General features: G+C 37.5%; 1 protein-coding gene across 4 annotated transcripts in view; it reads left to right on the top strand.

Annotated features, from left to right (window-relative positions):
• The window catches only part of htr5ab (5-hydroxytryptamine (serotonin) receptor 5A-b), a 37,621-nt gene extending 26,952 nt beyond the window's left edge, over positions 1–10,669 (top strand). For 3 of the 4 annotated variants that reach the window (XM_079865168.1, XM_079865169.1, XM_079865171.1), the window contains one exon: positions 8,758–10,094. In XM_079865168.1, coding sequence (XP_079721294.1) covers positions 8,758–9,090 — 333 coding nt within the window. In that variant the 3' untranslated portion in view covers positions 9,091–10,094. Of the gene's footprint in view, positions 1–8,757 lie in introns of all 4 variants that reach the window. The other variant, XM_079865170.1, reaches the window with a different exon arrangement.
• The last annotated feature ends 17,059 nt before the right edge of the window (positions 10,670–27,728 follow it).

Below are 27,728 nucleotides of genomic sequence, written 5' to 3'. Positions count from 1 at the left end.
TTCCTGATATAGAATAATCATTTGAAACATGCACCTCTGTATTGTCTTTTTCAGTTTTTAGATTCCCAGATAATATTCATGTTCTAATTTTAATGGGCTCTCCAATCATTTTCCACATATAATTCAATTTCAGTAATTCATTTAATATCAGATAACACCTCATGTCTATATAATGTAATTTAAAACAGAAATTTCTTTTTTAAAATAATATTTCATCATTAACTTGGCATATCATTAAATTCTCCTTATGTATATAAAATATACATTTTATATTTAGCACAGTTAGCACAAATTGATTGATTTACCTAATTAATAACTCAAAGTATGTGTTTCTATGTACAGTGAGGAAAATAAGTATTTGAACACCCTGCTATTTTGCAAGTTCTCCCACTTAGAAATCATGGAGGGGTCTGAAATTGTCATCGTAGGTGCATGTCCACTGTGAGAGACATAATCTAAAAAAAAAAATCCAGAAATCACAATGTCTGATTTAACAACTATTTATTTGTATGATACAGCTGCAAATAAGTATTTGAACACCTGAGAAAATCAATGTTAATATTTGGTACAGTAGCCTTTGTTTGCAATTACAGAGCTCAAACGTTTCCTGTAGTTTTTCACCAGGTTTGCACACACTGCAGGAGGGATTTTGGCCCACTCCTCCACACAGATCTTCTCTAGATCAGTCAGGTTTCTGGGCTGTCGCTGAGAAACACGGAGTTTGAGCTCCCTCCAAAGATTCTCTATTGGGTTTAGGTCTGGAGACTGGCTAGGCCACGCCAGAACCTTGATATGCTTCTTACAGAGCCACTCCTTGGTTATCCTGGCTGTGTGCTTCGGGTCATTGTCATGTTGGAAGACCCAGCCTCGACCCATCTTCAATGCTCTAACTGAGGGAAGGAGGTTGTTCCCCAAAATCTCGCAATACATGGCCACGGTCATCCTCTCCTTAATACATTGCAGTTGCCCTGTCCCATGTGCAGAAAAACACCCCCAAAGCATGATGCTACCACCCCCATGCTTCACAGTAGGGATGGTGTTCTTGGGATGGTACTCATCATTCTTCTTCCTCCAAACACGTTTAGTGGAATTATGACCAAAAAGTTCTATTTTGGTCTCATCTGACCACATGACTTTCTCCCATGACTCCTCTGGATCATCCAAATGGTCATTGGCAAACTTAAGACGGGCCTTGACATGTGCTGGTTTAACCCTCTGAGGTCGGCAATCACGCCGGCGTGATCTGCTCGCTTTTTTCCTTATCAGTTGAATTGAGACCCGAAATACTCTTTTGACTTTGATTTTACAAACAAGTTTCATACATCAATCGATTCTGTTAAATGTGTATTATTTTTGTGTATACTCACAATAAAAACAAAGTGTTGTGCTTTTTGCCAAATAAAGAAAAATAAACACGAAGCGAGTTCTGCCTTCTCTCTGTCAGTGTAGTCCATTCTGAAACGCGTCCGAAAATGAACAATAACTCAGCGAATACTCAGTCAAACAGACATACAGACACACAGGCATGAAGCTTGAATTTTCTTCTTTTAAATGAAGTAATTTATATAAAAAACAAATATTCTCATCTTGTGAAATCTTTATTAAAAGAGAGCGATTCCAGTCGAGCTCATTACAGCTGATTCAAATGTAATGTGACACGCCCACGGAGAGCGCGCGCTATTCAAACGCAAATGATTGAGGCAATCCAGGCGCAAACCTGTGAACGCCCCCATATTAGCTCGAGAAAACACAAGTTTATTCAGATCATTACTTGTTTACACCGTCTCGCAGCGCTGTGAGGAATAATAATAATGGAAAATACCTCAGAAGTGCGGGTATTTCGAGGAGCAAGGATCAGACTGAGCTGAGGAATACAGTAGTAAGTTTTTTTCCCTCCTCACGTGAATCGGGTTTCTGTTTATGAATGAATGAACGGCAGAGATGCGCGCTGTTTACCACAGCTCGCAAAAAGACAGTTTAAATTTAAATCGCGTTTGTGAATGAATGATGATGTTTTAGCAAACTGTATTGCTATACTGAGATGAGTAAAAATCGACTGAAATATGTTGAAATAAAATGTAGGCTATTTGTATAAGCAACGTATTAAACTGCAAATTAACATTTATATGCCCTAATATTTCATAAAGACAACGTTACAGTCAGGCGAAATATGAAAGACAACATTTTGTTGACTAGATCTGGGTACAGTTTTTACTGTAGAATATACTGTAAGATTACACTTGAATTGTTGTTGTAATTGTAACCTTTTTAATAAAAAAATATATTTACAAGGTAGATGTAAACAAACTATTAAAAGGTAAATATAATTTTTTTCTTTAAATAATTTGTATTGTGTTTTATTAGTAACAAATTTGGGGAGAGGATAAATATTCCAAAACTGAAAATACAGTATGAGAATTAACTGCACAATTACTAGACATGTTTACCTTGGATATTATACAATTTGCAAGCACAATTTGTGAAAAAAAACAAAAAAAATGTATATTAAAAAATATAAATAAAATTTATATTTGTGTATAAATATATGATTTTCACATCATTTTGAAGAAAAAACACTAGGCGACGACATCCATTAGTCAAAAGTCTTGTTGACATATATTTAGTATGTGTTTTGTGGCCTTATTTCAGAAACTTTTTTAGTTTTTTCAATAACCATGCATAAACATTATTCTCTCAAAAATGAAAACATGTACATACATGTGGCTCACATATCATGGTAGTCCTGTTTGTGCTAAATAGAGTGTAATTTTTTTTTGCCATTGATATGTTTATAAGCAACTGAAAAAAGCACAAATGTCAGGGCATGTCAGAACATCTCAAGGACCCCAAAAACACCCCAGACCTCAGAGGGTTAAGCAGGGGAACCTTCCGTGCGATGCATGATTTCAAACCATGTACGTCTTAGTGTATTACCAACAGTAACCTTGGAAACGGTGGTCCCAGCTCTTTTCAGGTCATTGACCAGCTCCTCCCGTGTAGTTCTGGGCTGATTTCTCACCTTTCTTAGGATCATTGAGACCCCACGAGGTGAGATCTTGCATGGAGCCCCAGTCCGAGGGAGATTGACAGTCATGTTTAGCGTCTTCCATTTTCTAATGATTGCTCCAACAGTGGAACTTTTTTCACCAAGCTGCTTGGCAATTTCCCCGTAGCCCTTTCCAGCCTTGTGGAGGTGTACAATTTTGTCTCTAGTGTCTTTGGACAGCTCTTTGGTCTTGGCCATGCTAGTAGTTGGATTCTTACTGATTGTATGGGGTGGACAGGTGTCTTTATGCAGCTAACGACCTCAAACAGGTGCATCTAATTTAGGATAATAAATGGAGTGGAGGTGGACATTTTAAAGGCAGACTAACAGGTCTTTGAGGGTCAGAATTCTAGCTGATAGACAGGTGGTCAAATACTTATTTGCAGCTGTATCATACACATAAATAGTTAAAAAATCATATATTGTGATTTCTGGATTTTTTTTTTTAGATTATGTCTCTCACAGTGGACATGCACCTACGATGACAATTTCAGACCCCTCCATGATTTCCAAGTGGGAGAACTTGCAAAATAGCAGGGTGTTCAAATACTTATTTTCCTCACTGTATGTGTTTATGTGGATGTTCTGTGTTCATCCTATACCCTCAAGGAGAAAATCTTACATGGCAGTGTAGACATGTAATTAAAATTAAATTTTCCTTTAATCCTCCCTTATCGGTCTTATGCTACTCTGAACAATGCCTGAACTTTGTATTTTGAGCACTTCTTGCATTGTTTTTGCCTCTTCACGATGACTCGCTTAATTTAGTCCCAAATTGTAAGTCGCTTTGGACAAAAGCGTCTGCTAAATGACTAAATGTAAAATGGTAAATGTAATTAAGGCCTAATTCTACTAATTTGATCATGTCTCTCATTTTAATTCTATTCTCTTCCTTTCAAAAAACTAGTAGTTGATATAAATTCAATATTCTCTACATTCAATGCAGAGAATTTGATGAGAATGTTGTACCTTTGGGTAGTGTCATAACACGAACAGTAACTCCTCTGAAAATCAATCTTTAAAAAACATTTTTTTTGCATATTTATCTTTAAATTTGTCCAACCACCTCAGACAGTTAACATTTTATGTAAGGAATGTTTTCCAAAAATTCTCCATCATCTTTTACAGGGTTGTTCTACCTCTTGTACACACACAAACATACACTGCCTCCTTTCATCTAAAAATACTTGAGTCCATTATTCTCACTAATGTTGTCACAAACTGCTCTGAGACACGAAGGTTGAGGATCCAAATGCAGTATTTATTGAAAAGGGTAATCCAAAGACGTAATCCAAAGTACAGGCAAGGTCAAACACAGACAGGTAGTTCATACAAACACAACACGGCAGGGAACACGGGCAAAAGAGTAATCCACGGAACAGGCAAGAAATCCAAAAACCAAGAGACATGAAACCAGGGAGAATGCTCAGAATTGCAGTGTAACACTAAACAAGACTTCGCAGGGAATTAATGAATATGGTTTAAATAGGCTGAGACTGACAAGGTATTGAGACACAGGTGGATGCAATCAGGGATGATGAGACCTGTAGTTTATGAGGAAATGACAATAGTCTGATGTGGAGTGTCCTCTGGTGGCTCTCAAGGCCACTCCAGCTGGTGACCGTTACATAGCTCCCCCTCAAAGGAGCGGCTTCCAGGCGCTCCTAGAATTGTCCAGGAGGGAGGTGGAGCGGAGGCGGACCCGGGTGTGGGATGGAGGGCCAGGCCCGTGGAGCGGAAGAGGGCCTGGAGATTGAGGCTGAGCAGGCGTCCAGGGCGGAGCAGGCGCCGACGTTTCTGGGGGCCAGGGCGGATCCGACGGTTCAGGGGCAGAGGTGGCCATCTTGTCTGAAGACACCATCATAGACACAGGTGTAGAGGTGACCATCTTGTCCGAAGACACAGGCGTAAAGGCGGTCATCTTGTTCGAAGACACAGGCAGCCATCTTGTCCGAAGACACTGGCGTAAAGGCGGCCATCTTGTTCGAAGGCACAGGCGTGGAGGCGGCCATCTTGTCCGAAGACACAGGCGTGGAGGTGGCCATCTTGTCTGAGGACTCTGGAACGGCAGTGGTCATCTTGGCCAAGGATTCACGGGCTGGAGCCGATGTGGGTAATGCCCACACACTCAAAAATCGCCGTGGCGACTATGATGAGTGCTGTCTTTTCCAGAACTGACTCAGGCGCGGCAGTCATGACGTGAAGAAGCTCAGGCGTGGCAGGCATGACGTGAAGAAGCTCAGGCTCGGCAGGCATGACGTGAAGAAGGTCTGGTGTAGAAACCTCAGGACAGGAAGGTACTGGAACCACAGGACTAGCGACCATTATGGCTGGAGATGCTGGTGACCGTGGTGGGCCAAGTTCCGTGGGCACTGGATCTTGGTGTGTTGTGCCCCTCCCCCAAATTTTTTATTGGACATGTCCTCCTCAACCGTGAAAGAGGAACCACACAAAAGCAGGGCATAATCCACAATCGTAGTCGAAAACAGGCAAAGGTCATAAACACCGGGTTATCAGTCCAAACAATAACAGGGTCAAAGGGGCACAGGCAAAAACAAATAAAACCAATAAAACCAGACAAAAGATCGAAAATCAAGAGAATGCTTGGAATTGCAGTGTGACACTAAACAAGACTTTGCAGAAATGAATGAGTGTACATGGTTTAAATAGTCTGAGACTGACAAGGTAATGAGACACAGGTGGATGCAATCAGGGATGAATAGTCCGGGCAGTGAGTAATGGGAAATGTAATTTATGAGGGAATGACAATAGTCTGATGTGGAGTGCCCTCTGGTGGCTCTCAAGGGCACTCCAGCTGGTGACCGTTACAAACGTACACTGATCCAAAAATCATTTAATTGCCCCGTTGTCTCCTTTATCTGTTGAAATGCACAAACGAACACACATATGCTGTAATTTTGTTTTGTTCTGCCACAGTGCTCCGCTCACTAAACTACAGCCTTTCAAACAAAAGCTAATTTAAATACCCATTTTAAAGATTCAGTATGCAATAGACAAGCCAAACAATGTTTATACTGTCGTGTAAGATTTTATGTGAAAGCTAATTTTCACAGTTAGTTAGTTCCGGTCCTCTAATTTGATTGGATAAGCTACAGTTCAGAAGTGGCAATAGTTCATATAACAGCACTGGGAAGTTTCACAGTTTATATCAGCATTCCAGACTATAGTATGTGAGCGGTATGGAAGTGGAGTGAAATGGTGTGATTTTTAACATGCTGTCCCTCTGTGTGTTGCTTGGCAACACATAAAGCATGATGCTTTGGCCTTTTTTTAACTTTTCTTTTCTTGGCACAGTGTGATATTGCTTAATTACATTTTGGTGTTTTGCCAACATAGAGATTAATCTAGAATATTACTAAAAACAATTTTCCAAAAGGGTGGCTGGTTTGGGGCAAATTGAGCTAGATGCAGACTTCTTAGTTGATTACATTATCATAGGGAACTTTGTGAGCACATACAGGAAATATAAATATATTATCTTGATTTAGAAAATTCACGCCTCTGCTTTCAAGGGAAATGATGTGAGATTTGTCTCACAATGTCATGTGTTGCAGAAGCAAAGTGGGGAAAGCTGGGGAAAGAGACGCATTTTCACATTTTCCAACATTAAAGGCACAACATGTAAAATGTTTAGATTAAAATATCCAAAAACCACTAGAACAATGTTATATATTTGGTTGACTTGTGTACTTATACTCTCCCAAATGTTTACAACAATTTGGAAACCCAACAGAAAATAATGGTTATATAGTTCAACATGGTTAGTCTTATTGTTTGAATCTCTTGTTTTCTTGACTCACAGACACTATTTATTATATATTTCATCACGGCCGGATGAAAACGCTAAATTATCCAAATTGACAGAGTGTGTTAAAGATATAAAAGATTGGATGACGCGCAATTTTCTTTTATTAAATCCAGACAAGACAGAGGTAATACTTATCGGTTCAAAAAACCTCCCACAAAACCTCTTACAATACAACTTTAACATAGTAGGATGTCCTGTTACTTTATCCTCTACAGTAAAAGACCTGGGTGTTATACTTGACTGCAACCTGTCTTTTGAAAATCATATTTCATATGTTACAAAAACAGCCTTTTTCCACCTTAGAAACATTGCTAAGCTACGTAATATGCTATCTGTTTCTGATGCAGAAAAGTTAGTTCATGCGTTCATGACCTCGAGACTAGATTACTGTAATGCTTTATTAGCTGGTTGTCCTGCATCCTCAATAAACAAGCTACAGTTAGTCCAAAATGCCGCCGCTAGAGTTCTTACTAGATCAAGAAAATTTGACCATATAACACCTATTTTATCATCACTACATTGGTTACCTATAAAGTTCCGTATTAATTACAAGGTATTGCTACTGACTTATAAAGCCCTAAACGGCGTAGCTCCAGTTTATTTAACGGATCTTCTATCGCCCTATAATCCATCGCGCTCTTTAAGATCACTAAATTCGAGGCTTTTGGTCATACCTAGGATATCCAGATCCACCAAAGGAGGGAGATCATTTTCACATTTAGCTCCAAAACTCTGGAATAGCCTTCCTGATACTGTTCGTTGCTCAGACTCGCTCTCCCAGTTTAAAACTAGATTAAAGACTCATCTCTTCAGCCAGGCATTTATATAATATTTTTAATCTTACAGTTAAATCCGGTCTCTAGTTCATAAACGCCAGAGGAGAACTGGCCCCCGACTGAGCCTGGGTTCTCCCAAGGTTTTTTTTTCTCCATTAGGTCACCTGATGGAGTTTTTCGGTTCCTTGCCACTGTTGCCTTTGGCTTGCTCAGTTGGGGATACTTAATTTAATTAATCAATCAACAATACTATTGATGAGCATTACCAAACGTGGACGTTTTACACTAGAAACAAACACTGATGTACTATTTTATTTAATACTGTGAAGCTGCTTTGATACAATCTGTATTGTGAAAAGCGCTATATAAATAAAGTTGACTTGACTTGACTATTTTGTCAAGTGGCTTAACATAGCAAAATCAGAAAGAGCTTTATTTGTAGTACATAATTTTCTCTGCCATACAATATATTTAAAAATTAATTGAGTCAACCAGCTTTTTAGCATTAACATTTTAGCATCAACCATCATTAGCTCCACTGAAAGGCTCTCGTCTGCACCCTGTTCATACCACAGTAACGTTAATAAAACTTTAACACATTTGCTCATACATGAACATGATTTCTGCCTGAGCCCCATCGGATGTGGAGGTGACGACGACAACTCCCACGATTCCATGCTTATTCATGCCGTCATCAAGCTACACCTTTGTTATAGTTTTGAATAAGCGACCTCTAGCGGCGAAACTTACATATTGTGCCTTTAATGCATGTACCGTACTGTATGTGGAATAGTCTCAGATTGTTTAGTCCAGTAACAGCTTTATGTAAAAGATATAGTTTGAGTTAAAGAATTTAAATATTCTGTAACAGGTAGAGTGAATTGAGACCTGTACATAAGTAATGCTTAAAGATCAGAGTAGGAAAATGGGATGTCTAGACACAAATATGTAACAAAAGAAATTTGCAGTTGCTCCCTCAGTTTTGACAAAATGTGTGGTTGCTGCATTCTGCTCACCAATAGTGTTATTGAAGTACCTTATAGTTGTGTACTTGACTAACACTACTAATACATTTCTAATACATCTTTTAACTTGTTTACTGCCAGGTAAAGGAGGCAGAACGGCAGCCACAGATGGCCTTCACAATTCGTCACGCAACTGTATCGTTCCAAACGGATGGCGAGACGTGGCGAGAGCAGAAAGAGAGGAGAGCGGCTCTGATGGTGGGCATCCTGATTGGTGTATTTGTGCTCTGCTGGATTCCCTTTTTCCTTGCTGAGCTCATCATTCCGCTCTGTTCATGTGACATCCCCCCTCTCTGGAAAAGTGTCTTTCTCTGGCTGGGTTACTCTAACTCATTCTTCAACCCACTCATTTACACAGCCTTTAACAAGAACTACAACAATGCGTTTAGAAATCTTTTTTCCAGACAGCGATAAGGAACGGAAAGAAGAACAAAGGTAATGATAAACTTTGGATTTTAGGAGTAGAAAGTGAGAAGAATATCAAAAGAAGCCATCTTCTCTCACAGAAGACATAAGCGATACAAAAGGCCATGACTGCACTGGCATGAATGCACTGGCTTCCACAGAGGAAGGGGATTTTGCCAACCCACATCAAGAAACTGCAGGCTTCTCGTGATGTCTCTAGGGTTCACATCTACACCTTCTGGTCATATATTTGTCAATATATGGCGGCTGCTGATGTCTTCATGGTTAGACAAGTTGGCCACCGTCTGTTAAATCAGCAGTGCTGAGATAATGCAAGTGTTCTCTTTAGCAAAACTGAACCACTGAAACTAACTGTCCATATCCCTCACCATCACTGTAAACTCTTGAGAGAGTAACCATGACTGTTCTCACTGTTCTGAAGGGTGGTGAAACATCATAGCCACTTTTCGTCGAATAGTCAATGAAGACACAAGTAGGCATATGTACACTATGAAAATCTGGCCTAATTCACATCCTTTCACTTCTTCCAAAATTACATGGCTAAGGAGCAATTTGTATTTCAATCACATTTCCTTTCATTAAAGTCAAGAAAAGAAAGTCAATGTGCAAAACATAGAGACAAAATGTAATTAAATAGAAAAGACTTGCGTTGATGCAAAGAAAGACTCCATTGAAATATTGAACAAAACAGTGGTTATAAATTACCTCAAAAATGCCTTAGTTTCCTGGCAGCACATCTCAGCATTTATGTACATTATCATGAATGGATTCAGCTTTCCTCTTTGTAAGCTACCATTGTAGCAAAGTAAACTGGGACATTACATGTAATGAAATGTAAACTTGCCTGTAATTCCTGTGTGATGGGAGCTATGCTACAACTGTTAAATAAAAGATATGGATTGATCATGCAAGGTTATTAAAGATTCAGAAAAGGATCACTCTGTTGGTTATCAATAATTGGAGGATCAGTAAATAAGACATACAATGTTAAAAGCTGAATGGCTCTTGGCAGTTCTTCGTCTTTATAAATTATGCTGAAAAGAAACCATCTGATTTTGTATTGCCATAAAAGCCTGTCCACACATCCCAAGTTTTGTGAAAGCTGTCCTCACTGAAATGGCTGCTTTTATTTGCAAAAATACCTTGTTAATACTCTTTGAAATACTGTCCATGTATCACATCTGTTCATCAATTTGTCAGCTCATCCATTATCCATTTAACAATCAGCTTCAGGGCAGTACAAAATTTTACTTTGCATGTGTGTCTATGAGAATAAAATAACTGAGACATAAAAAAGGAAATGGAAAGGCAAAGAGTGAGAACATAAATATGCTCTCTTGATATGCTTATGTATTTCAACTTGAGAAAGGACACACTTAAAATTCTGACACAATCACACTGTACCTTCGTAAATTTTGCAGTGTCAGTATTATTGACTGGACGAATACAGCATGCAACCTGTGTAGATGACGGTTTGTCTTGCTCTTTCATATCAATGTATTTCTGACTGTACAACCATTTTGTCCTAAACAAATGAAATAACAGTAAGAATAAAACAGTCTCTTCTTAGAGTTGTGGGCAGTTGTGGCCTATGTTAGAGAGTCTGACTTTTAATCTGAAGGTCACAGGTTCAAGTCTCAGTACTGGCAGGAAGTGTGGGTGGGGGAAGTGAATGAACAGCGCTCTCTTCCACTCTCATTATCCACAACTGAGGTGCCCTTGAGCAAGGCACCTAACCCCCAATTGCTCCCCAGGCACTGCAGCAAAAAAATGGCTGACCACTGCTTCTGGTGTGTGTGTTCAATACTCGCTGCTGTGTGTGTGCACTAACTTGGATAGGTGAAATGCACAAATTCTGAGTATGGGTTACCATACTTCACTTCACTTATAATTAACTCATTTTCTATCAGTGTTTGAAATTTAGATTTTTCCCTCAAAGGCAATACAGCATGTGAAAGTTTCTGTAACTGCTGCGCTCACGTTTTGTGTAGAACACGCCATTCTAACGAGATTACGAGAGCACATGAATAAAAAAAAAAGAAGATGTGCACAGATAAACCATTTATAAAAAAAACACTGCAATATCCCATTAAAAACAAGTACAACGGCCCTATGCCATGCCGTTACAAAAAAAACACGATATCCCAATTAAACGCTGTGTGAAAATCCCAAGTGAAGAAAATTTAGCATTTCAGAATGCACCACATTCAAATGTGTAACAGCACTACATGGTTCATTACATTTAACCTACTGTGATAATAAGTAAACCAATGCTTCTCTGATTAAAATTCTTACCTGACCTTGTAAAGGTTTTAATTGAATTCCATCTTAACACAAGCTGGAATGTTGTTTCAGTGTATCTGCTGTGATGTCAGCTGTGCTTCAACGAAATATAAGCATGTGGTGCAGAGTGTAGCTTATACTGTCATTGTGTTGTTGTTGTTGTGTATGTATTCATTTAAAACTACAATGTCAAGGCTAGATGCCTTCAAAAGGAATGCATACACTGTAAAAAAAAAAAAAAAAAAAATTGTAGAAAAATGGAAAAGGTACTGGCAATTTTCTGCCAGGACAGTAGTTGTAATTTCATTCAAATCTAAAACACAACACAATCATAATAATAATTCAAAATACATGTAAAACACCTGTAAAAAATCCTATTAAGACAGTACATGGTGTCTATTTTTACAGACTTTTCTTAGAGTGAATATGGAAACGTTAAATTCCTTGTCTTTTTCCAACCAGCCAAATACATTATTTTCTTCAACAGGAAAAGGAAAAAGTATATGGAACATAACATATATTTGCTTTTAAATTGGTACCTATGAGTTGTATTTGAGAAGATGAAAGAGAAACAAAATTGTGCCTTGTGTCATGTGGTTTGCAGGCACATCACATAATGTTATTGTCTGTACCCTGGTGCAATGAAGAAATGTGTCATAAATAGGCATGCTGTTCACCGTGGAATGCATTGTAGGAAAAGGCGCTTTCATGATAAAATTGTTCAATCATCTGCGCTATGCTCTTTAGAGACATTCGCCAAGAAAGAGAAACATGTTTACTTTTATGGAGGACCAAACCTGCAGAAATTAAAAATGAATAAATGAATAAATAAATGAATCAATCAATAAATAGATAAATTAATAAATAGATAAATAAATGTGATAATAAGTATGGGAATGCCAAACCTGACTTAATTAATAAATAAATAAATACATAAATATGTGAAGAAATGTAAAAAATAAAGAAAATAAAAAATTACTATTTATACATTTATTTCCTTATTTACGTATAATTATATATTTTTCCACATGTATTTATTTTTTCATTTATTTACGCATTTATTTATTTCCACTTTTATTTATTTTCACATTTATTTATGTATATATGTATTTATGTCTACATTTATTTATTTCCACATTTATTTATTTATACATTTATTTATTTATACATTTATTGCTCTGTATGCTAATGAAGGGGGCGTGTTTTACCTCAGACATAGCAATCGAGCTCAGAGTGGCAGTGCTGAAGCCTTGAGGCCACAGTGACACCTTGTGGTGTGACCAAACAATATGCAAGAGGTTTGTGGACGTGACTTTACAGGTCACGCAGGGAATAAATGACTTAGAGATGGGCAATATGGCCAAAATCTTATATCACGGTTTATGTCCTTTAATATCACCCTAACTGTATAGGTTTATCATACATAGGAGATCTACTTTTAATCCAGACATGGCCGTAAAACATCAGCAGGTCGGGATTTCTAAAATGTCTGGGCACACATGAACAGAATCCGCTGATAACAGACACTTTGACACGGAAGCGTGTCAAATTATCCACTATTAACCACATTTTATGCCATGCATTATAGATCCGTACACAGAAGCTAACAGTGGACCTTTTTTCACCAAGCTGCTTGGCAATTTCCCCGTAGCCCTTTCCAGCCTTGTGGAGGTGTACAATTTTGTCTCTAGTGTCTTTGGACAGCTCTTTGGTCTTGGCCATGTTAGTAGTTGGATTCTTACTGATTGTATGGGGTGGACAGGTGTCTTTATGCAGCTAACGACCTCAAACAGGTGCATCTAATTTAGGATAATAAATGGAGTGGAGGTGGACATATAAAGGCAGACTAACAGGTCTTTGAGGGTCAGAATTCTAGCTGATAGACAGGTGGTCAAATACTTATTTGCAGCTATATCATACAAATAAAGAGTTAAAAAATCATATATTGTGATTTCTGGATTTTTTTTTTTAGATTATGTCTCTCACAGTGGACATGCACCTACGATGACAATTTCAGACCCCTCCATGATTTCCAAGTGAGAACTTGCAAAATAGCAGGGTGTTCAAATACTTATTTTCCTCACTGTATGTTTGGAATGAGCCTGGTTCTTATGCTCCAGCCCCTTATTCATGAAACCCGACTCAGGTCCGGTTACTGTCACTTATGTTGGGGTTTTATTATGGCTTGTTTCTGTGAGCCTCGGGGTGCTTCCCTAAGCTCCAGTTGTATGCAGCCAGTTGCTAATAGTGCGGCGTTTTACATTGCGTCCCCACTGCGTATTAGCTACGCAATACGAAGTGACTGTTCTCGAAAGGGAACGTACTTGGTTACTAACGTAACCTCAGTTCCCTGAGAGTAAGGGAACGAGTATTGCGTAGCCTGCCGCACTATTGCAATTTGTCAGGATTTGTCGCTTCAGTCGATTTAACCTGCTATATGGCCAGAATGGGCTCCCTTTATAGGCTTATGCCACGCCCATTTAGGCATGCTCTGACATGCTTGGCGCCAAGTCACTTGATTCAGGCACTTAGCCATAGGATGTGCAGTTGCCACAGCACAGCCAATGGGCGAGCTAGATGCTCTGCTGTGTTCGCTTTGCAGATGGGCAATATGGCCAAAATCTTATATCACGGTTTATGTCCTTTAATATCACCCTAACTGTATAGGTTTATCATACATAGGAGATCTACTTTTAATCCAGACATGGCCGTAAAACATCAGCAGGTCGGGATTTCTAAAATGTCTGGGCACACATGAACAGAATCCGCTGATAACAGACACTTTGACACGGAAGCGTGTCAAATTATCCACTATTAACCACATTTTATGCCATGCATTATAGATCCGTACACAGAAGCTAACAGTGGACCTTTTTTCACCAAGCTGCTTGGCAATTTCCCCGTAGCCCTTTCCAGCCTTGTGGAGGTGTACAATTTTGTCTCTAGTGTCTTTGGACAGCTCTTTGGTCTTGGCCATGTTAGTAGTTGGATTCTTACTGATTGTATGGGGTGGACAGGTGTCTTTATGCAGCTAACGACCTCAAACAGGTGCATCTAATTTAGGATAATAAATGGAGTGGAGGTGGACATATAAAGGCAGACTAACAGGTCTTTGAGGGTCAGAATTCTAGCTGATAGACAGGTGGTCAAATACTTATTTGCAGCTATATCATACAAATAAAGAGTTAAAAAATCATATATTGTGATTTCTGGATTTTTTTTTTTAGATTATGTCTCTCACAGTGGACATGCACCTACGATGACAATTTCAGACCCCTCCATGATTTCCAAGTGAGAACTTGCAAAATAGCAGGGTGTTCAAATACTTATTTTCCTCACTGTATGTTTGGAATGAGCCTGGTTCTTATGCTCCAGCCCCTTATTCATGAAACCCGACTCAGGTCCGGTTACTGTCACTTATGTTGGGGTTTTATTATGGCTTGTTTCTGTGAGCCTCGGGGTGCTTCCCTAAGCTCCAGTTGTATGCAGCCAGTTGCTAATAGTGCGGCGTTTTACATTGCGTCCCCACTGCGTATTAGCTACGCAATACGAAGTGACTGTTCTCGAAAGGGAACGTACTTGGTTACTAACGTAACCTCAGTTCCCTGAGAGTAAGGGAACGAGTATTGCGTAGCCTGCCGCACTATTGCAATTTGTCAGGATTTGTCGCTTCAGTCGATTTAACCTGCTATATGGCCAGAATGGGCTCCCTTTATAGGCTTATGCCACGCCCATTTAGGCATGCTCTGACATGCTTGGCGCCAAGTCACTTGATTCAGGCACTTAGCCATAGGATGTGCAGTTGCCACAGCACAGCCAATGGGCGAGCTAGATGCTCTGCTGTGTTCGCTTTGCAGCTGCACTGCGGTTTAAACTATTAGCTTCAATATTTCTCGAGGAAAGGAGTTTTCCCACTGCGTATTAGCTATGCAATACTCGTTCCCTTACTCGCAGGGAACCGTGGTTACATTAGTAACCGAGTACGTTTTTAGTCAGAGATTCTTCCAATCTAAAAAAGTAAGCTAAATTTTGTTCTCCTTCTTCGAGCCAGCGTCTTCTGGACCTTACAAAAGCAGTATTGCCTTTCTGGACTGTTTTCTGCTGTGAACTACTGTCTGTTTCTGATTGTGAGTTGGGATGTCCCTGTTGGTTCTGTTTGTTCCTCGCCTGACGACCCTGCTGGTCTGATACTGATTCTCGCCTCATGATTTGGATTTGATTATCCTGGACTCTGATCCCTGCCCGCCTGACTATTTTCTTTGCTGCTGTTTATCTATTCAGGAGCCGTGCAGCTTCAACTGTATTACTGTTTCAATAAATTGAAATTAAGCATTCTTCTGGGTCCTCCTTCCTCAGAACCTCACAGATATATGTACAATATGTGTACAATAACAATTTTGGGAAAAAAATAACATTACGATGGCCAGAAATCAATTTCGATAGTACATTGGGTTTAATTTGCCATTTAATGAGATCTAATATACATTGTTAGTGCCAAGAATTTTCACATGAATAAATCCATAGATCCGCAAAATCATCTTGTGTGCTTTCATGGGCTGGTGCCAGAACTTTTGCCAAGCGCGTCAGAGGTTCTGGGTTCTAATCCGCACTCGTATAGTTTTTTTTCCTCATCAAAACCGAATATGTTAATCAGTGGTTGTATATCAATCAGGGACATGTTTGTGTGCATTTTGTTTTGTGATTTCACCGGAACAAATAGAGTCTCCACAACGGCGATAGATTGAAGCGCGTGTCCGAGTGAAGACGAGTCACAAGAGAACGCTGTATCCATGCAACTGATAGCAGCGGCAATGAGCTCAGCAGCTTGATTCCAAAAACAACACATTTCAGCGCTAGAACGCCTTTTATTTTACCAACGAACAAAATGAATGCCCTGCTAGTTAATTTGAGATGTTTTATTTATTTGTATTATGTACATCCGTGCCGCGAGATGTTTCAAAAAGTGGTCTGGACAATATAGAGCCTGGCAAAAACCCATATTGCTCCGCGACGTGTCAACGATGGTCACTTTGGCCAGGTGGTATTTATAGCAGAAGGGGCAGGACGCTTTAGATTCTAGAGAGCATTTGATTGGACCGAAGATGTGATAAGAAGCTGAAGTCCGCGGTGACGTCATAAAAATCCGTGATCCATTTTAGCGGAAGTGAGAGACTGTATGGTTTGAATGCTTATATCTCCTAAATGCGAATTTTGTCATTGGTTTGGAACAGACCAGCTTATTCATAACCTTAAGCTTAACATATTCATACTAAAAGCTAAAAAACCTAAACTTTGATTTCAGGGGGCCTTTAAGAAAAGCGTGCACACACAATTAAAATTAGAATTTTCTGTAAATTACACAGTATTTAACTGTAAAATGAACTGTATTTTACTGTAGGACAGTTATACAGCATGTTACTGTATTTTAAAGTTGCATTGTGGGAAAAATCCCCTTGGCACCACTAAAATACAGTTTTTTCATTTACTGTAAATCGAAATACAGTAAAAAAAATAATAATAATCAGCGCGAAACCTGACCAATCACAGAAAAGCTTTTATTTCCCGCTTGGAGAAAGAAGAAAACGAAGACACAGATGCGAGAACCAGTCAGATGCAAAGGTGTGTACAAATATTCCTCCTTTTACTTTATATATTATATTTTTGGTTTAACTAATAAAAAAAAATAAAAAAAAATAAACGCTTCCACTTAACGGCGTGCAGTCGCCTCACACTTTGTGCTGTGGAGAGAGCTTGAGAGAGTTGTGGCGACACTCTGTGCAAACATTCATATTTCTTTCTTTTCTTTCCCTTTCCTGAACGTTTCACCGTCAAAATATGGACATTAACGGGTCTCTGCCTTGGGTTTGACCACGCCAGGAGCTGGTGTTTCAGTAAGAGTAGACATTTCTGCCGTTATTGTCTTATAAACAGACATGTTTGAAAGCAAAGGCACAGACTTAGGTCCAGCAAGAACAAAACAGAGTTACCAAAACAGTTTGGCAATGTCTGAAGGGCAAGAAATTTGTGATGGTGTCAAGTTCGATTCTGTGTTCAACTGCCTAAAACACTTTCATGTGTGTGATCCTGGGCTTCCTCCGTGTTTGGCACATGATCTTTTTGAAGGAGTTGTTTCAACAGATCTGGCTTTGTACATAAAACAGCTTGTCACTAGGGAAACACTTCAGCTATGTTCAGCTGAACAGAAACATATCTAGCTTTAAGTTCTGTGGAAGTGACATGAATAATAAGCCATGTGAAATAAAACCTGATGGTGGAAAGTTGACAGGACATGCAGCTCAGAACTGGTGTCTGCTTCGATTGCTCCCATTACTAATTGGGGATCGAAAATCCACTTGATGATGAAATTTGGCAGTTGTGCTTGAAGTTAAAGGAGAACTCCGGTCAATTTTAACATTGAGCTCATTTTTTTGTACTTTTGGAGTGCTGTCAATACAGAGAACAACGACAAAAATCGGTGTTGCCTACACCGTGTTATCCTCTTTTTAAAATTTGCACCCTGTTGACTTCAATGGGGCAAGTTTTAAACCTGCTATTAGCCTCTTAACATCCTTGATGTGTCATTACAAGTGCACAGGTCATGTGAGTGATTCCTTCGGAGTGAACGTGGGTGAATCATAGTAATCGATTGTCGAGTTCACGCGCATGATCATAGGTACTAAACCAATGCGCGTGACCTCGACAATCGATTACTATGGACTTCGACCGAAAACAGGAAGTAAATACAGGTATGTGCGCTGGCTGAATAAACATCATTTTTATTCATATCTTTCACATCTTCTGCAGTCAGATTCACCCACGTTCACTCCGAAGGAATCACTCACATGACCTGTGCACTTGTAATGACACATCAAGGATGTTAAGAGGCTAAAAGCAGGTTTAAAACTTGCCCCATTGAAGTCAACAGGGTGCAAATTTTAAAAAGAGGATAACACGGTGTAGGCAACACCGATTTTTGTCGTTGTTCTCTGCATTGACAGCACTCCAAATGTACAAAAAAATGAGCTCAATGTTAAAATTGACCGGAGTTCTCCTTTAAGGGAGATTGTTGAAATGATATGTGCACCAAAATTCATCATGATCAAGTAGCCTACATGAAATGTCTGATTGAAGAATATGTGCATCTGTACCTTGTTTCCAGATGCACCACTGAAACCAAAACATCATTTTTTACTTCACTACCCTGAACTCACACTTAAATTCGGACCACTGATTAGACTATGGACTCGATTTGAAATCAAGCACACATATTTTAAACAACAAAAAAGCTGCTTTACTCTAGCTTAATGCACTTTTTTTTAATCAACACTAGGGAAAAACCTAGGGAGTACACTAGCTGAAAGACATCAGCTATTGCAAGCCTATTTGAGTGCTGGCTCCATCTTTCCTCCAAATGTGCAAGTAGGTGAAGCAGATGAGTTTCACAGTCACTTATACAACACCCACATTCAGGAAGCTGTAAGGATGCAAGGCATTCATGACTCCACCTTAGTAACATTAACTGCTACATACAAATGAACCAAGTACCAGACATCAATGGCTATTATGGTAGATCAAACTGATGATACACACTCGGAAAAATTTAAATGATTCTGATACACTTCTCAAAATTATTCTTTGTTGTTGAAAAGTGTAAATCAGTGCCAGTTGTTGATCTGGGTTTACACTTTCTGCAACAAGAGTCAAGTCCCCATTATTTATGTGTAAACGTAGAGAATCTAGCTGACTATTACCCTCTGCCAGTATACAAACGATTTGATGCTAATTTTGTTGCACTTCACCACTCAGTTTGTCTTAGGTGAGAAGCTAAAAGATGGAAGCCGTCATTAGAGGTGTTCTCCCAATGCTGGATGATGATCAACTTAACCACCTGATATCAGAATTGACTAGAATTGGTGTGAAAACAGACGATGACTTCCAATATTTAACATCAGATGACCTCAAAGACGTCCTTTCACCAATAGACTGCAGGAAACTGATTCATTGTTTCAAAATCAGAGGTTAGTCATTTGTATATAATATGTATATAATATACACTAGTAAAAAACTTAAGCTATATTCATTATCAGTGAAGAAATATGTATATTTGTTAAATGATTAATTTACTGTTATTAAATACTTTGTCACGTTTCTACACTACATCTGTTAAATTAGATTTTTATGTTTGATATTCCATTTAGTTTTGTAATATACAGTAGTAAAAACGGCTTATGTGGGTTTTAAGCATGATCAATGAAGTAGAAATATCTACATTTGTCAAAGAATTAATTTATTGTTAGTGAATACTCAAAATTTCACGTTTCTACACTACATCTGTTAAATTTGTTATGTTCAATTTTTTATGTTCAATATTTCATTTAGGTAATGAAAATATTCTAGCTACACAGCCAAGCAACCGTCCCAACTCTTCAACATTCCCTGTGCAGTGTCATGGATCCAGTCAAGTTACAAATCAGAGTCCAACATCCACTCCAGTCCCAGTTCAAAGTGCAGAATGGGTGTCAGATTTTCAAATACCCTGGGGTAAGATGACACCAAATTTAAGAACATGTCTTGCACAAGGAAAGCGACCTAAAGCCTCAGATAGGAGACACATGGTTAGGGTGATTGTGGATTCAATCAGAGAGGTGTGTTTAAATCCAACCAAGTGGCAATGTTCAGAAGTTGCACAGTCAATCATCCATAAGTATCCAAACAGTTTCAGTGACAAAACAGAGGAAGGAGAGTTAATTGGTTGTGGTTACTACTCTTTGTTGTGTCAGTTGAGGACAAGGGTGGAACATCTTAACCGGAACAATACAATGGCTCGACTTAGAAAACCTAAACGAACAGGAGACGAAGTGGATGATAGCCAACCTTCAACATCTAAATCCACTAAACTGGATAGCTATGGTTGTGTGAACTGGAACCCTACTGAACTTCCTGAAGGGGAAACCTTTGATTCTTTAGAGATAAAGAGACAGGATATTCTTAGTCTATTTTCCCAAGAAGGACCTCGTGCAGCCGAGCGCAGCAAAGTCCAGGAATTAATGAAAATGACATTCATTGCACAACGTCATTAATGCCAGCATTAATGCCAGCCCTCCACGCAGTATCTCAGATCTTCAGGCAAGGTGGCCTTTTCTCTTTACGAAGAGATTCTTATGCGCTCATTTTAAGGAACTGACTGGGATTGATCCTGACATCAGATTAAAGGACTTCTATGTAATTTCATTCTGCCGGCCCAGAAAAGTTAGTAAAGACATCGTTAATATAGTCCAAGTGACTACAGTGGCTCAACCTTTGGTGGCGACGAGAATACATTTTGTGCGCAAAAAAAACTTTATTCAACTATTCATTTTCTTCTGTGTGGGCCTCTGACTCGAGTTCACGAGAGCGCCACGACGCATGCGCAAGAACTGAGAAGATGACGCTCACGATCATTTGATGGGAAAGTGTGAAAGGTAAGCCATTCATTTTGCGGCATTGGTAAGGCACTTTTACATTTTCTCGTTGGTTTCTCACGTTTTGGACATCCAGGAAATGCACACTTTAGAACAATTTTAAACACTATATCGAGACCCATCTGCGTCACCTTCTCAGTTCTCGCGCATGCGTCATGGCGCTCTCGTGAACTCACATCAGAGGCCCACACAGAAGAAAATGAATAGTTGAATAAAGTCATTCTTTTCGGGGGTTTTTTGCACACAAAAAGTATTCTCGTCGTTTGATAAACTTATGGTTGAGCCACTGTAGTCACTTGGACTATTTTAACAATGTCTTTACTAACTTTTCTGGGATGGCAGAATTACTGACAGAATTTTCATTTTTGGGTGAACTATCCCTTTAAGAAAACACATGCACATAGAAAAAACAACCGCAAATTAAGAAAACATCTTCATCAGTTTTACAACACATGTGTGCTCCAAATACTCACAACACAACCAAATACAGAAACGCGCTGCAAATGGCACAGAACACAGCGGAAATGTTTTCAGAGGACCCCAATAAGTGACGAACCCGGCTGTGTACAGCATAGACAGTAAAAGAAATGGACATAGCGACCCCATTGGATTCAACGGAGAAAAGTGAATTCAATAAAAGTCAATTAGAAGCACTCACTTCCTGATGGCTGACCGTACTGCGCAGACTCAAACTGAGCTTGACGACGTAGACGTGACGTGAGCAACCTGTCTGTCTTCTAGTAGCTGTGCCAAGAGAAATCTGAATCATTCCCTTCCGAAACTTGCAGAGACGGAGAGTGTGAGTAGGAGGTGTCCATGAGCTAGGAGCAGGAGAAACTTTTGCTAAGTATTCTGATTAATTATTTTGTCATTTTGCCTCCACGTCCCCCCAATTGCCCGTGAGCTTCTCCTCCTGTCCATACGGTAATTTCTCTACTGTGCGACAGAGAGTCGAGTGGTTATGACGCAATCGTTAGCCTATTTTTACAAAAACTGCTTCTACGGGGCCATAAGATACAAGGTAATGGAGCCTTTTATACATTTTCGTGTTTCTTTAGAAATAAATAATGGACAAATGGAGTCTTTAAACGCCTCAGATGTAAAGTTATTCGCTGTCAAAGTGACGCCAAAATGAATGGGAGTCAATGGAATGCTAACAGTAGGTGATGGTCTGCTAATCAATGGCGGCGCCCGGGGAAGCTTCAGTTCTTTCTGAAACGTTACCCCCTTGGTGTATAGCCGATGTACGATCAACGGATGTCCGAATTCACTCACTCGTTTTCATTCACTCCTTCAAGTGAACTGTGTTAGTGGACTAACGTAGCGATTAGTGAATGAGGGTTTAGGGGGCGATTTCGGATTTAGCCAACGTAATTTCCTCATTATTTTCACCTGGGATGTTCCCATGACAACGCAGCATGGTGTCCATCAGATGAATAGCTGTTCTTACGACAGAAATGTCTTATTATTGCTGTTAACATAACTGTTGCAAATTGCAAACTGGATCAAATTTGTGGGATTGCGTGAACTTCAATTACCTTTTATGAAACCGCTTTAGCCCCAACTCTTTTGTTAGGTTCATTCAAGTCAGGTGTTGGAGTTTAATCCCGGTTTTTCTTAGCGTCTTTTATGAAACAGCCCTCCGATCTCAAAGTTGAGATAATTCAGCCTGACCAAAAGATCTCTTTTTTCTCCACGAAGGCACGACCAGCTACAAAGTAGGAAACCTTTCATGCTTTCAGTTCCTTGACCATTGACTCAAGCTTATCAGACCTCATCTTGATGAGCTCAAAGTTTTTTTCTTTGCTGACGCCTCCAATCAGCCATTTCTCAGAATTCTTCCGTTTCTTATCAGTTTAAAATTTTCTCAAACGTGAACAAGTAGCACTTAACATCCAAATAAGGCGCAGACTGAAATCAAAAATTCAGTTTTATTGCTTAAAATCAAATTTGTTGATGGGCGCCTCTAGGTCTCAACCAACCGATCTCACAGCAATTCATAGGCCTATTTTACGAGGTGGCTAATTTGTATGAATTCATAGGCTACGACCTCTTTTTTTTAGGGCTGTCAAATGATTAATCGCGATTAATCGCATCCAAAATAAAAGTTTGTTTTTACATAATATATATGTGTGTATGGTGTATAATTATTTTCTATATATAAATACACACACATGCATGTATATATTTAAGAAATATTTGCATGTATATACTGTGTATATATATTTATATTATATATAATTTATATTATATATAAATATTTTACATATAAATAACAAATTTTTCTTAAATATATATGCATGTGTGTGTATTTATAGAAAATAATTATACTCCATACACACATATATATTATGTAAACACAAACTTTTATTTTGGATGCGATTAATCGTTTGACAGCCCTACTTTTTTTTTTTAGACAACGTGCGAACACACCGAATAAAAACAATGGCCGACGCTCAATTTTAGTGTGTACTGGGCTTTAGGTATATGTCTACTCATGTTAATTACGTGCACTTCTATGTTTTTTTTCCCTTCACATTATTACATTTTATTTTTGATTTTTACATTTTTTTGCATGAGGCTAACATGGACTTTTCATCTTTTGTATATTTGTAGGTGAAATCCTCCTATCAATGCCCTAAGGTGGGCATGTAAAAGCAGATTCCATGGTGTAGCTGGCCTCTGAACTCTTTACCAGCAAATGTGAAGTTTGGTGGAAAGAGTCTGTATTAGTGAGAGAAAAGATTTGATGTACAGGTCAGTTAGAGGGCAAAGGTGCCAAGTCAAGTTCAACATACATATTCAACACACTTCAATGAATTATTAAAAGCAGTTGGAAGGCATTGCCTTGTTTACTTAAATATGCTTGTTGGTAGGCTTATGTTCAAACCTGTTTATTCCTCAGAGATCTTACAGTGTAATTTGAAGCACAGTAATTGTGGAGTATTTAAAAGCAACAATAGTTTTTCTGAATTATCAAAGACATACAGGTCTTTCAGGCTGGAGAAAATTGCTATAAAACACATATGCACAAACAAGAAGATTGTTTCCTCTGAAGGACATGTAGTTGTATTTGCTCCTCCATCATAGCTGCATCTCATTAAAGATCTCAAAAGACAAAATGCCAGCACTCATTTCACCATGTCCAATCAAGTTATCTTATTCACCTTGGGCAACACAAATAAGACGTCTGACTTGCACCTGCATATCAACAGACTCAATACCTTGTTGCTTTGGATTTTCACATTATGGTAAATCGGTTAACTTTCTATATAAATTTTTGAAGTGTTGAATTCGTATATTGTAATTCTCATATTGCTAATCAGAAGGAGAAATTCTCTTTCAGACCAATAAAAAACCTTTATGATATTTCCTATTCCATTTATAGTCAAATCATTCCTATTCTGTTTCAAAGTCAAAGTTTGATGAAAATGCTTAAAAATACTAACTTGGTGATATATATATGTATATATATTTGGTAAAATACATGATTATTTGAACACATTACAAAATAAATTTACTGTTATAGCTTTGTCTGAGACTTGGTTAACGGATGAGAAATGTGTGGAATTTCATTTTGAGGGTTATGAATTATTTTATGTTAATCGGATTAATAAGAGTGTATGAGTACTGCAATAGAAGATGTAATGGAATGTTTAACTGTTGAGATCGAAATGAAGAAACAGAGGAATATTGTTGTCACATGCATATATAGAACTCCAGGATCTATTATTACAGCATTTAATAACAAGTTGGAGCAATTATTAGTTGGGTTGAATGAAAATAAAGTGTCTATAATTTGTGGGGATTTCAATATAAATCTTTTGAATGTGTCTAATCATACTAGTAGTTTAGATTTTCTAGATTTAATGTACAGTAGAGGCCTTTATCCTACTATTACTAAGCCTAGCCGAATAACCTCCAGTTGTGCCACGTTAATTGATAATATTTTTGTAAATATATTTGAAAAAACGGTCAAAAGTGGTCTTTTGATAAATGATACAACAGATCATTTACCGATATTTGTAACTCACTTCTGTGAAGTAAAAACAAATAAAGAAAAGTATAGTAAAGTTATTAGGTTAAGAACTGAGGAAAGACTAAATAGATTTAGGGATGATCTAATGAAAGAACACTGGGACAATGTTTATAGTACAAATAATGTAAATAAGGCATATGAATTATTTTTTAAAAAGTATTTATGGTTATATAATAATAATTGCCCAATAAAAATATTGAATGATAAAGCAAGAAATAATAATAAACCTTGGTTAACGAAAGGTATATTGAAATCGTGTAAAAAGAAGAATAAGCTTTATCGGGACTTTGTAAAATATCGGACGGTAAATGCAGAAAATAAATATAAAGTTTACAAAAATAAGTTGACTACTATAATGAGACGTGCAAAGAAAGATTATTATACAAACTTGTTGATGGAAAACAAAAGTAATATCAAAAATATGTGGAAAGTCTTAAGGGAGGTTATAGGCAGTAAAATGAATTATAGTCAGCCATTATATTTAATGAATGAACAGAATGTCGAGATAAGTGGTGAAAAAATGGCTGATGAATTTAATTCATTTTTTGTTAATGTTGGTCCAAATCTTGCCAAAACTATACCATTATATAATGAAAATAAAAGCTGGATAGGTGAAAGCAGAGTCATGCAATCCATTTTTTTTTTGACGAAGTTAGTGAGAGTGAAATTATTTCCACTGTCTCTAAATTAAAAAGTAAAAATTCATGTGATAGTGATGGCTTAGATATGTATATTGTCAAAGAAACTATACGTTGCATTATTAGACCATTAAAATATATAATTAATATGTCTTTTAATACAGGTTCTTTTCCAGATAAAATGAAGGTGGCTAAAATTATTCCTTGTTTTAAAACTGGTGATAGGCACAGCCTTACAAATTATAGGCCTATATCTTTGCTTTCCCAATTTTCAAAAATTCTGGAGAAGCTTTTTGTTAAAAAATTGGATTATTTTCTTGAAAAACATTCTTTGATAAACGATAATCAGTTTGGGTTTCGTAGCACCCGTTCAACAGCTATGGCTTTGATGAAAATCACAGAGGACATTACTACAGAATTGGAGAATAAAAATCACACAGTTGGAGTTTTTATTGACCTTAAAAAGGCCTTTGATACTCTCGATCATGGAATATTGATATCTAAATTACAGACATATGGAATTAGAGGTGTAGTATCAAATTGGATTATTAGTTATTTAGAAAATAGACAACAATATGTAGAGTATATAGGCCATGAATCTAAGTTGGAAACAATACAGTGTGGAGTCCCTCAAGGCTCTGTGCTGGGGCCTAAATTATTTATTTTATACATTAATGATCTCTGTGATGAATCAAAGATTTTACGTTTTGTTCTTTTTGCGGATGATACAATTTTTTTTGTATCAGGGAAGAACTTAAAAATCTTAATCAAAACTATTGAACAAGAATTGGTCCTACTTCAGAAATGGTTTAACAAAAATAAACTGTCGTTAAATTTAAGTAAAACAAAATTTATGTTGTTTACAAATAAAAAATGCCCTGATAATGTTTGTTTGATTCTAAATGGAATAACTATTGAGAGAGTGTCAGAATTTAGGTTTTTAGGAGTACTCATTGATGAAAAATTTAAATGGAAATCACACAAAGCCTATGTAAGAAATAAAATGTGTAAAAATATTGCTGTTCTGAGTAAAGTAAAGTTTATGTTAAATTATAAAGCAATGAGAATCCTTTATTGTTCCTTTATTTTGCCCTATTTTATGTATTGTTTGGAGGTATGGGGTAATTCATATTTTACTAATTTAATGCCCTTATTTATTTTGCAAAAAAGGGCAATAAGATAATTAATGGAGTTGCTCCAAGAGCACAGATTGTACAGGACTGTTTCTGAGGTCAGGACTACTCAAATTGAAGGACTTGGTTTCTTTACAAACTTTATTAGTTGTCCATAAAGCAAAACATTGCTTGTTACCACATGGACTGCAAACCCTTTTTACTGTAAATAGTGAGACAAGCAGAAGAAATAATGATTTTAAACAACCTTTTGCTGGAAATACCCTCAAACAAATGTGTGTTTCAGTTTCTGGTGTGAAAAGATGGAATTGTCTAGAGAATGATCTAAAATGTTGTTCAAATATGGTTCAATTTAAATATAAGTATAAAGAGAAGATATTTAACTTGTATAAAGATGATGGTGAAAATTGTTAAAACTATAATATCAATGATCATGGTCTCGTCGTTGTCTTTGATGCCAGAGTTGTCATTATTGCATTAATGTTGTTTTTGTTTGTTTTGTGTTGTGTAAGCAGAATTAATGGTAAAGAAAAAAAAAAAAAAAGGAAAATTGTTAAAATTGAAAGTAGATTACATCTGGTCTGGGTTATTTTTCATTTATTTTATTATTATTTTTTGATAATTTTTTTTTTTTTTTTTTTTTTTTTTTGTCGTTGTTATTATTATTCTTTTTTCTTTCATGTCGGTGAGGCCATCTAATTAGTAACTTTCTTATTATAAGAATGGGGTAGGAGTTTATAAGATTTTTTTTTTTCTTCATCCTACTCCTGTTCTTCTTGTCATGGAATGTATTTTTGTAGTGTTTGTTGGATTGTTGTTGTGGCATTTCGTGTTGCATTACCATGAAAAGAGAATAAATAAATGAAATGAAATGAAAAAAATATAGTATATGTATATAGTATATAGTATATGTATAGTTTTAATAACATATTAAAAATGTAAAAAAAAAAAGATTAAGTGTTTGTAATGTTTATTTATTTAACCTGGAAAATATCAACATGTAATTGTAAGTACAAGTGGAACATTAATTGAAGTGAATGAAGGCATCTGTGCAGGAGAACTTTATTTAAAT

Source organism: Squalius cephalus (genome assembly GCF_949319135.1).
Source record: "Squalius cephalus genome assembly, chromosome: 3".
NCBI classification, from domain to species: domain Eukaryota; kingdom Metazoa; phylum Chordata; class Actinopteri; order Cypriniformes; family Leuciscidae; genus Squalius; species Squalius cephalus.
Note: the sequence above shows the minus strand (reverse complement) of the source record. Positions and strands in the feature narration are given on the sequence as shown.